General features: G+C 41.9%; 1 protein-coding gene across 1 annotated transcript in view; it reads left to right on the forward strand.

Moving 5' to 3' along the window:
* The window catches only part of LOC126281371 (carbonic anhydrase-related protein 10-like), a 358,790-nt gene that overhangs the window by 64,149 nt on the left and 282,559 nt on the right, over positions 1–12,082 (forward strand). Inside the window, exon 2 of the mRNA XM_049980286.1 lies at positions 5,625–5,648. Coding sequence (XP_049836243.1) covers positions 5,625–5,648 — 24 coding nt within the window. The remainder of the gene's footprint in view (positions 1–5,624; positions 5,649–12,082) is intronic.

Genomic DNA, 12,082 nt, shown 5'->3' on the forward strand with positions numbered 1-12,082 from the left:
CAAGTTTCGTTTCTTGGAGTTTTTTTTCGTTTTACGCTTATTTCGTGAGATATTTGGAGACGATCAATGGACCGCCCTGTATACACGGAGTTCACTAAAACGAAAGAAAAACAGTTCATATGAAACCACCATGCATCGGGCAGTGTGGTCCGGATGAACGGCCCCGAAATTACTTAAAGCAGGTCCGATACGCTGCTCATCACGCTGCTTTTGTAAGCAAGCAGTGTGTACACGTTCCAAGACAAAAACGTAGAGTGATAGCCTGATGAACAGAGAAGTACCTTTTCAGTAAAACGAATATGTGGATGTGTAGACAAAACGGTTCTAATAGGTCGTTGAAAGTGATATGGACAGTGCCCAAAGCACGCACCCCCATTTACACCTGATCGTAAAGATGTTCAGCGGAGAACGGAGATTGAGCTTCAAATCACGCCCCAAGAAGGGGGCGGGAGCGACGGCAAATATTCTCGCGGTACGGAAATCATAGGTGGAAAGGAGACACGAACGGTTGGGTGGTGATCCTCATCTACGTTCAACCTAAGCTCGGCTTCGAAGTATAAGCCGCCAGAATCCAAGCAACATGATTTGACTCCGTAGGACGCACAGGCTTGCCGGCTCTAAATAACTAAACGAAAAGAAAATCTATATTCTGAACGTGGGCAATAATGACACACTGAAGATTAAATAAGAATTACGGAGACCCATTCAGTCCAAAATGGCAACAATGTAAAACAATCAATCAAATCACAACTCTCTGACAGTTACCGAACTGAAGCTATTATGTTTTCATACGAGCTACACGATCCTTACATCGGCTGGCCAGACACAGGAAAAGGGAACAACAATGACAGCAGACTGAACCGAGTGCGGTAGGGAAGCAGCAAGACACAAACATACGCAGGAAGCGAAACGGACACAATTACCTGCTCACGGCAGGATGACGACGACCCACCGGCCAGCTCCATATTTCGTCGGCAAGGGAATAATGTGTCCACTCCTGTTTCCGGTGCACTTCCCTTGTGTTCGGAAGATTCTCAAGCAAACAAGACTTGGAAATCTTTCGGGTGGCAGAACAAACAGCCTGTCCGTTGTCCCGCAGACCTGCGCTGTTCGTGATCTTCACTCCTTCTCCCGGAGAACACGATGAACGCTACTCGCTGCGATTGTGCCACGCCCCCTTCGCGCCATAGATCCTTTTCTAGGAGACGTGGTGCGAACTATCGATCGCACAAAGCTTCAGTTACCTTCGCTGAATTTTGGCTCTTGACGAAGAAACAGCTCATATTCCACCACAGACTTTGAGACACCTCACTGAAAGTGTCACCAGCAAATCCCAGGCCGCCATAAAGGCGAAGTACGGACACACGTCACATTAATGTCGGGGTATTTCTAATCAGGTATCGCATAAATCAGAATGTATGACGGAAATGGAGTATCGCTTAGATGCAGTCCGTAAGATTAGAGGAGTCATACAGAACATATACAGTGATTTAAGACACTTTCTTTTATGTTCTCTGTTATTCTCCCCGATGTACCGCCAAGCTTTACGTACGCTACTGGCCATTAAAATTGCTACACCAAGAAGAAATGCTGATGATAAACCGGTATTCATTGGACAAATATATTATACTAGAACTGACATGTGATTACATTTTCAAGTAATTTGAGTGCATAGATCCTGAGAAATCACAATCACAATCACCTCTGGCCGTAAAAACGGCCTTGATACGCCTGGACATTGAGTCAAACAGAGCCTGGATGGCGTCTACAGGTATTGCTGCCCAAGCAGCTTCAACATGATGCCACAGTTCATCAAGAGTAGTGACTGGCCTATTGTGACGAGCCAGTTGCTCGGCCACCATTGACCAGACGTTTTCAGTTGGTGAGAGATCTGGAGAATGTGCTGGCCAGGGCAACAGTCGATTATTTTCTGTATCCAGAAATGCCCGCACAGGACCTGCAACATGCGGTCATGCATTATCCTGCTGAAATGTAGGGTTTCGCAGGGATCGAATGAAGGGTAGAGCCACGGGTCATAACACATCTGAAATGTACGTCCACTGTTCAAAGCTACGTCAATGCGAACAAGAAGTGACCGAGACGTGTAACCAATGGCACCCCATACCACCACGCTAGTATGGCGATGACTAATACACGCTTCCAATGTGCGTTCACCACGATTTCGCCGAACACGGATGCCACCATCATGATGCTGTAAACAGAACCTGTATTCATTGGGAAAAATGACGTTTTTCCATTCGTGCACCCAGGTTCGTCATTGAGTACACCATCGGAGGCGATCCTTTCTGTGATGCATCGTCAAGGGCAACCGCAGCCACGGTTTCTGAGCTGATAGTCCTTGCTGCAGCAAACGTCACCGAACTGTTCGTGTAGATTCTTGTTGTCTTGGGAACGACCCCATCTCTTGACTCAGGGATCGATGGTTCAAATGGCTCTGAGCACTATAGGACTCAACTGCTGTGATCATTAGTCCCCTAGAACTTAGAACTACTTAAACCTAACTAACCTAAGGACATCACACACATCCATGCCCGAGGCAGGATTCGAACCTACGACCGTAGCAGTCGCACGGTTCCGGACTGCGCGCCTAGAACCGCGAGACCACCGCGGCCGGCTCAGGGATCGAGACGTGGCTACATGATGCATTACAGCCATGAGGATAAGATGCCTGTCATCTCGACTGCTAGTGATACGATGCCGTTCGGATCCAGCACGGCGTTCCGTATTACTCTCCTGAACCCAGCGATTCCATATTCTGCTAACAGTCATTGGATCTCGACCAACGCGAGCTACAACTTCGCGTTATGATTAACCGCAATCGCGATAGGCTACAATCCGACCTTCATCAAAGTCCGAAACGGGATGGTGCGCATTTCTCCTTCTTACACGAGGTACCACAACGACGATCCACCAGGCAACGCCGGTCGACTGCTGTTTGTGTGTGAGAAATCGGTTGGAACTATCCTCATGTCAGCACGTTGTAGGTGTCGCCACCGGCGCCAATGTGTGAATGCTCTGAAATGCTAATCATTTGCGTATCACACCATCATCTTCCTGTCGGTTACATTTCACGTCTGTAGCAATTTTAATGGCCAGTAGTGTACTTAGAGTGAGTGCGAGGAGCTGACGTGTTCAGTGACCAGTTGAGTGCAACAACGCTTGTTCATTTTCTTGTGTTACATCACAGTTTCACGGGTAAAGTGTTTGCCAATGAACTTAAGACAGGAAATGTTTTTTTAAAAATCTCCAGACAAGTGAGTAGTGCAGAACGTCGTGTCAACGGTCGCTGTCTCCAGCATTTGCCGTGCGGTTCATTAACAAGGATCGTTTCCGCGCCAGTCTTGTTGCAGTTGTTTCCCGTGCCAGTTTTATTTTTACCTTGCTGTATAAGAAAACGCCGAGGGAATCGATCGGAAGATTGATGGATGGTACTTGAAAACTTGCAGGATCAGGTAGAATTCGTATCGTTGAAAATTGGAGGTCATGAAAAAGTTTAGAGCCGTCACTGTGGCATTTAATCGCTTTACGACATATACCTCTTGCGGCTGTTCCCCGTTAGACGCCGGAATAGCTGAGACTGTTTTACTGAGAAAGGTATATTAAATCATTGATGAAAACATTAAATGCTCTCATTATGTCGAAAATCATCTGACTCGATCACGCTACACACAGATTCTTCAACAAATTCCAAGGGTCTTTTTACAGTTTAGTTACAGTTTATGAAACTTGTAAGGTTTCTGTAACCCAAGCCACTGCTCACTGACTGCAGGATATGGTTTTAACATTGCGCTGCTTAATCAGACTCGCAAGTGATCATTCGAAACCATAAACAACCTTCGTTTCCTGGTAAGCGAACAAAAAGAAAGTGTATCCTTAGGAGTTAAGTCCTTCAGTCTTATAGAAATCAACATGTGGTTCATTTCAAGGACACAGTTTAGGCTTATGCACATGAGCCAGCAAATCGTGATAGTCTTTTATATCTTTTATATGGATGGTGCTGCGATACACTTTTCTGTCCATATGCCTTTCGCATCTACACGTCGATCACATTTGTCATCGTTTCCGTCAGAGGTTCTAGTAAATAAAGTAGTCAGTGAGTCGTCCCGTACCATTTTATTTAGATACTCGCAATACACATGTCCTACATCATACCAGATCTGTAAGTTAAGATGAGACACAAAATGTAGTGCCCCTAGTCCATTTAAATCAGGCCCTCAAAATCGAGGTACTCGGTGATAATAAGGGAAAAAACCGAAAAGATCACACTTACGTGTGCTTGGACACCATTAACCCTTTTTTATAATAGTTCTTTTAATTATTGAGAACGGTATCCTCTGGCTAGAAATTCTCGAGCTATATGCTTTGTTTTCGAATGTGAATTAAAACAGGTTACAACGAATTCTACATTCTTCTAGATATGATGCGTCATCAAACCATTTTATTATCTTACTTTTGATACAATTTTTTGTCGATGGGACATCCGCAACTGTTATTCATTGTCGATGAAAAATTCACTACAGTTGTAAAAAAATATTTATTTCTAGAAAGAAAGTTTGATAAATTTTCCCAGTTTGTGGATTACCTATATACTATGGGTTGCATGGACAAATATTCTGAAAGCGGTGGATGGATCACTGCGTATATCTACATGTAGACCAGTATCAGCTGCAAAGCGATTTAGAAAAGATTGCTGTATGGTGTGTCAGGTGGCAGTTGACGCTAAATAACGAAAAGTGTGAGATGATCCACATGAGTTCCAAAAGAAATCCGTTGGAATTCGATTACTCGATAAATAGTACAATTCTCAAGGCTGTCAATTCAACTAAGTACCTGGGTGTTAAAATTACAAACAACTTCAGTTGGAAGGACCACATAGATAATATTGTCGGGAAGGCGAGCCAAAGGTTGCGTTTCATTGGCAGGACACTTAGAAGATGCAACAAGTCCACTAAAGAGACAGCTTACACTACACTCGTTCGTCCTCTGTTAGAATATTGCTGCGCGGTGTGGGATCCTTACCAGGTGGGATTGACGGAGGACATCGAGAGGGTGCAAAGAAGGGCAGCTCGTTTTGTATTATCGCGTTATAGGGGAGAGAGTGTGGCAGATATGATACACGAGTTGGGATGGAAGTCATTACAGCATAGACGTTTTTCGTCGCGGCGAGACCTTTTTACGAAATTTCAGTCACCAACTTTCTCTTCCGAATGCGAAAATATTTTGTTGAGCCCAACCTACATAGGTAGGAATGATCATCAAAATAAAATAAGAGAAATCAGAGCTCGAACAGAAAGGTTTAGGTGTTCGTTTTTCCCGCTCGCTGTTCGGGAGTGGAATAGTAGAGAGATAGTATGATTGTGGTTCGATGAACCCTCTGCCAAGCACTTAAATGTGAATTGCAGAGTAGTCATGTAGATGTTAAATGTAGACACGAAAATCTACTGTTCATTCACAATATTCAGTTTCGATTTCAAAGACTTATTAATCGATTTTCCCACTTCCGATATACTTAACTTACTAGAGGTGTGGGACTCCCTCTAAATATAAGTACGTTTACTGTGTTATTCTGCTGCTTGATAACACCGTATTCTTTCTGATTTCAGGGTCAACACAGAGGGGCTACGAAGGTAAGCACATACAAACTTTATAAGTGGCTCAGAATTTTTATGAACAATATCAATATCTGAGACCGAACATCTGAAGATATCCGTGCATATACTTTAAATCCCAGGAACATTGCATTTACATGTCTAACAGATAACCTTAGTTTCAAATTATAAAGTGTGAAAATTTCAACAATTGTACCATAGAAAAAACTTCGTGATTATTTCAAATGTATATTTACTGGTGAGCCAAAACATTATGACCACCTACTTAATAGCTTGTCTGGGAGTCTTTTGTTCGAAATACAGACAGACTGCTGGCAAGTTGTGGAGGTATGTGGCGCTAGACGTCTACGCAAGTGTCATGTAATTGTGGCCGATGACATGCGTACGCGGTGCTGGCGTCCAATAGCAACCCAGATGGGTTCCACAGGATTTACATCGGGTGAATAACGTCGCCGAGACATCAACATGAGTTCACTATAATGCTTTTGAAAGCACTGTAGCACTGTTTTGGTTCCGAGGCGCTGACAATTATATGGTGAAAGGTGAAAGGTGACATCGCCGTCGAGGAGGCCTTCATGCACGGAGGTGTGCAGGTGTATCGCAGCTGTGTTTTACTACCGTAGGTCCCACACAAGCGCAGGAGAATGCCTATACTCCTCCCACCAGTCTGCGTCGTGGCGAACAGCACGTGTCGCGCCGCTGTTCACCTCAATGACGGCGTTTGTGGAGACAACCATTGACCTAGTTTAGCAAAAATGCGATTCACTCGAAGAGCAAACGTTTCCATCGATCGATGCTCGATTTCCGGTGGTCCCGTGCCACTGCAATCGCAACTGACGATGTCGTTCAGTCAACATGTGAACACGTAGGGATGGTCTGCTGCAGAGCTCCGTGTTCAACAACTGACGATGAACGATGTGCTCCGAAACGCTTGTGCGTGCGCCATCCTAGTGCTCTTTAGGCAGAGATGATACAGATCACCATCTATCCAGCAGACAAGCCTCCGAGGCTCATGTTCTGTAAAGATTTTTCGCCGATTCCGATATATTCTTTCACAGGCCCTTTTTAATAATAATTTGCCTCTTTTCAAAGTCACCTGTTTATGAAAATATCTCTGTCAGCAGTGAAAAGTCCGTGTAGAGGGTGATGTTACAAGCTGTCTCTTGCATTTCCTCAGATGCTACTGACGTATTCAACTTTGTTGCCAAAATTATTCTCACCATATTGGATTGTATAATATTTTCTATTAAGAAACCAACGAACGGAAAAAACTTTCAGGTGGTTTGAAGTCTTGTACAAGCACTAAATATGAGGCACATGTTTGTAGGTTGCTTATGCTTTAACTACCCGTCGCTTTCACCCCCAAGGCAACGTTGCGGAGTTGTCATGTATCCACAATGGAGCCTAACTATTAACAGATCTTGACTAGTTGTCAGATGGTGCGTTACTAGTTTCAGAAACTTTGGAATGTATACAATGTGATGTGCAGCAGGTGAATCCACCGAACGAATGTATCTACCTATAAAACTTTCGAAATTAGCCTCCTCTTAAATGAATGAAGTTATTTCAGAGGAGAAATACTGCTACGAAACTGGGTCATGCGAGCTACCGAAAACCAGCCAACATTCTCGACAGAGAGTGTATCGAATCTGCTTCGTCGCACTACATTTGTTCCGTTATGTGCTTGTCAAACCGTCCATTACTAACTTAGAACCATATCATACTGGGATTTGTACTGGGCTGACATGGAGAAAGCTGCTATACACTGCTGTGATATTACGGCGACCGGTTTTTGCTGTTTCGTCGCATAAAGACCAACTGCACGAAGAAACAACGTGTTTTATTCCTTGCTGATATATCACCAAATAACGAATGACTCACCTTTACGTCAAGATTTTTACAAGGCTGGAACAGCAACTGTTGAAATTCTTCACGGTAAACGATAACAGCCAGACAGTTGCAGGATAAAAGTTTATTAAAATTCTTGACCACGGTTTCGGTATATCTAAATATACGTTCATCAGAAGTAAAATACACGAAAATCACATCTGAAGTGGAGATACAAGAAACAATCGTGCCAAAGGCGTCGCCAGTAGTTAAAACATCATCTCCATTTATACAACATAATTATGAACAGAGGGTCGATGCGAACACAGCATAGCATCGGTACTTCGCTTGTGAACTATCTCTTCACGCTGGTCCTTATACACGACAGAATATATGCGTGGAAAAGACCTGTAAACATAAGAAAATGCAGTACATAATTTTGTTGTTCCTGTGCTCTTAACCTCTCCATGTCACTCTGTCTGACTGGCTCGTCGTCTCCGAACAACTTACGTAAGCTACAGTTATTTAAATCTGCTTACAGTATTCCTTCCTTTGACTCCCTGTATAGATTTTGCCGCCCACAATTCCTCGATTAGGAAACTTAGGATTCCTTCATATGTCAAGGATTGTCACTGAAACCGATACCTTCTCTTAGTCTAGTGATGTCATACAGTTTTTTACCCATTTCAGTTCAGTACCTCCTGATTAGTTAGCGAAAACTAACAATCAGAAATTCGGAATTCTCCTGTAGTACCATATTTCATAACCTTCTTATTTCTTCTTGTCTGAAGTGAATACCGTTCATGTTTCACTTAAGTAAAAAGCTACACTCCAAACAATTCCAGAAAATATTTCCCTATACTTACATTTTTTTTTTCGATATACTTTTCTTGCTACGGACAGGCTGAACATTACAACCTCTCAAATTCGGTTGTCATTAGTTATTTTTCTAGCCGAATAACCAAATTTATATACTAATTACTGTACCCCATTTATTGATATAATTCCTTCACTATCAGCTTATTTAATTTGGATATATGATATTACCCCTTTTTTCTTTTGCTGATGTTCATCTTGTCTCTTCTCGAAACACTACCCATTCCATTCAACTGCTTATTCCTCTTTTTTTTTACCGCTTCTGACATACTTATGATGTCATCAGCAAACTTCAAAGACTTTATTTCTTCTCCCTTAATATTAACGCCCTCTCCAAAATTTCTCCATAGTTTCCATTACTGCTTCCTCAAGTTACAGGGTGAATAACGTTGGGGATAGGTCACAAGCCTCCCTTACTCCCTTGTTAACTACAGCTTCCGTATCATGTCCATGAACTATTTTAACTGTAGTCTCGTTCCTGAACAAGTTATAAATAACAGTTCGCTCCCTTTACTTTATTCTTGATACCTTCAAAATTACGAAGAGAGTGGCTCGTCAACACTGTCAAAAGATTTGTCTAAATCCAAAACTGCTATAAATGTTGATTAATATTTCTTCAATCTATGGCGTAGGATAAGTCGAGGAGTCAATATAGCCTCATGTGTTTATATATTTCTCACAGCCCAAAGCGATACACGTCACTTCTGTAAATAGCTCTTGTCGGTATTTTTCAAAAAATTGTTCAAATGGCTCTGAGCACTATGGGACTTAACTTCTGAGGTTATCAATCCCCTAGAACTTAGAACTACTTAAACCTAACGAACCTAAGGACATCACACACACACATGCCCGAGGCAGGATTCGAACCCGCGACCGTAGCGGTCGGTATTCTTCTACCGTGACTTATAAAACGGATGGTTCGTTTTTTCGCAACTCTCAACACCTCCTTATTTAGAAATCAAATTATTACTTTCATCTTGAAGTCTAAGGTTTTTCCCTGTCTGATATATCTTCGTACCTAATATTAATTTTTGCCCGGCTCTTCTAAGGGTCTAAATACACAGTAATTCTGGAGGAATGTCGGGTGCTCCAAGGGTCTTGTTTCTAAATACTTAGGTCTTTGATTGTCAAATTCTTTCCACAGTATCGTATTTCTCACCTCATCCTCAGCTCCTTCCTCTTCTCTTTCTGTAATATTGGTTATATGTTAGTTACTCTTGTAGACAGACTCTATATATTCCTTCAAGCTTTCAGCTTTCGCTTCTTGGCTTTGATCTCTCTTCAAATCTGTGCTCTTGATATTCATGCTGGTTCATTTCTCGAAAAATCTCCTTAATTTACCTAAAGTGGTCATCTGTCTCTCTCTTAGTTATTCATGCTTTTACATTCCTGAATTTCTCGTGTAGTCATTGCTGCTTAGCCAGTTTCCACTTCCCATCAATCTCATTTTCAGACGCCTTCTTCATTTGCTGCATTTTTATATTTCTTTTCCGTTATTTAGATTTAGTATCTCATGAGTTAGCCGAAGATATGTACCGGGCTTTGTCAGTTTTCCTGTTTGATCCTTTTCTGCATACACTATGTTATCTCTCAAGGCTATCCATTCGTCCACCGATTTATTCGTTACTCTTGGTTCAATCATTCTTTGCCTTATGCTGCGTTTGAAATGTTCAATAACCTTCAGTTCTTTCATCTTACACAGGTGCTGTCTTTAATCTCCTACTATTCAGCAGTTTCTTCAGTTCAGATCTGCAATTCATAGCCAATAAATTACGCTCAGTGCCAACATCGATCCTTGCAGTTCAGATCTGGTTTCGAAATCTCTGTCATACCGTTATCTTTTTGTATTTGCGATCTTCCCATGTCCCTAGGTCTCCTCCACGGATACAGTCTTTTTTCATGACTCTCAAACCTAGTGTTAGCGATGATTAAATTATGCCCTCTGCGTAACTGTACCCGACGGCTTCCTCTTTCATTCTTTTCTGCCAGCAAAATGTACTCCTAGTATCTGTTTCTTTTTTCTGCTGTAAATTCCAGCCTCGCACCCCGGTTAATTTTCCTCCTCCTTTGTTGTCTGAATGATTTATTTTATCTGATCATACATTTATTCACCTCTTCATTATCTGCGGAGCTACGTGAGGTATACATTTGTACTGAAGTGATGGGTGTTGGCCTTGTTTCTAATTTGGCTAAGATAGCACTTTAACTGTACTGTTCATAGAAGCTCACCAACATTGTATTCATTATTAGACCTACTCCTGTATTAATCCTATTAGATTTTGTACTTATAACCAAGTACTCACCTGACCAGAAATTCTGTTCTTCTCACCACCGCACTTCACTTTTAACTAGCAGTTTCACCTTCTAAATTCTTCAGCCAATCTACCCAAAGAGGGATCTAGGTAGTCCGTACCTACGGAGTATTTTACCAAAGACGATGCCAGTATCATTTAACTCTACAGTAGAGCGGCATGCCATCTGGAAAAATAACGGCTGTAGTTTTCCCTTGCTTTCTGTCACTCGCAGCCCACAATAGCAAGGCCATTAAAGAATTAAATAACGAGACTAGTCCCACCGGATATCCATCTTGAACACAAGCCTTTCCGAATTCAGTTGGTTAGGAGAGAAAATAACAAATACAGTTAATGAAGAAGGTGCATCCGAGGACAGACAAAGCAAAAAAAAAAAAGAAAAAAGAGAGAGAGAGAGAGAGAGAAATAGATAACCTGTAGGTTGAAAGCAGCAAACCAGCAATGGCTACAGGAGAAATTCAAGACTACGGAGGGATATGGAGGCATGCTTACCATACGAAAAATGATCTTTACAGGAAAACTGAAGGAACTTTAAAACAGATAGAACTTTATGAACATAAAGAACTATTATGTTTCGCTAGTTCTAAGTGAATTCAAGCGGCTAATTCAAGGAAGACATCGTAGAAGGTGTCTCCAAAGGAAATGGACTTGTTGGAAAAATAAAGGAAGAAGAAGATTGATTGGATGAAGGTGAAATGGGTGAAGCAATATTGTCACAACAATTTGTTTGAACACTGAAAGTCCTAACTCGGAACAATGTACCTGGAGTAGAAGATATTCCCCAAGCTTCATTCAAAAACTTGGACGCCAAACATAGCAAAAGTTTTACATCTGGTATGTAGTTACGTAGAACATCCGAAGTAACTTTGACGACAACGTAATATTCCCAACAACAAGAACGGAAGTTTTACTGAACTATCATTTCATTTAGTATGTAGGGAATAATTGAGTGATTTTAGAAACCTACCCAGTGGAAGATCGTGTCCCGGCTGTGGGAACAGATAGGGCAATGCTCATCCTACAATCAGTCTTATAAGACAGACTGGACAAACGCAAACCTTCACCGAGAGCCATTGTAAATCTGACTAAAGGGTATGAAGTTTTGAAAGGAGTATACTCTTAAAATTCTTAAATAGATGAGGATGAACTGCAGTGGGAAAATGGTTACCTACAACTTGTATAGAAACCAGACTGCAGCTATAAGAGTCAGACTACATGAAAGGGAATCTGCAATTGAGAAGAGAAGGAGAAACGCTTGTAGCCTATCGTCCATGTCACTCAGTCTGTAAATAGAGCAAGCAGTAAGGAAAACGAAGGAGAAATTTAGGAAACGAATTAAAGTTCAGGTACAAGAAATGAATGCTTTAAGAGGTGTCGATGAGGATTAGAGGCGATGGAGAAAAGCTGAACGGAATAAATAGCCTTATAAAAAGAGGT

This window comes from Schistocerca gregaria, chromosome 7, assembly GCF_023897955.1.
Source record: "Schistocerca gregaria isolate iqSchGreg1 chromosome 7, iqSchGreg1.2, whole genome shotgun sequence".
In the NCBI taxonomy this organism is placed as follows: Eukaryota; Metazoa; Arthropoda; class Insecta; order Orthoptera; family Acrididae; genus Schistocerca; species Schistocerca gregaria.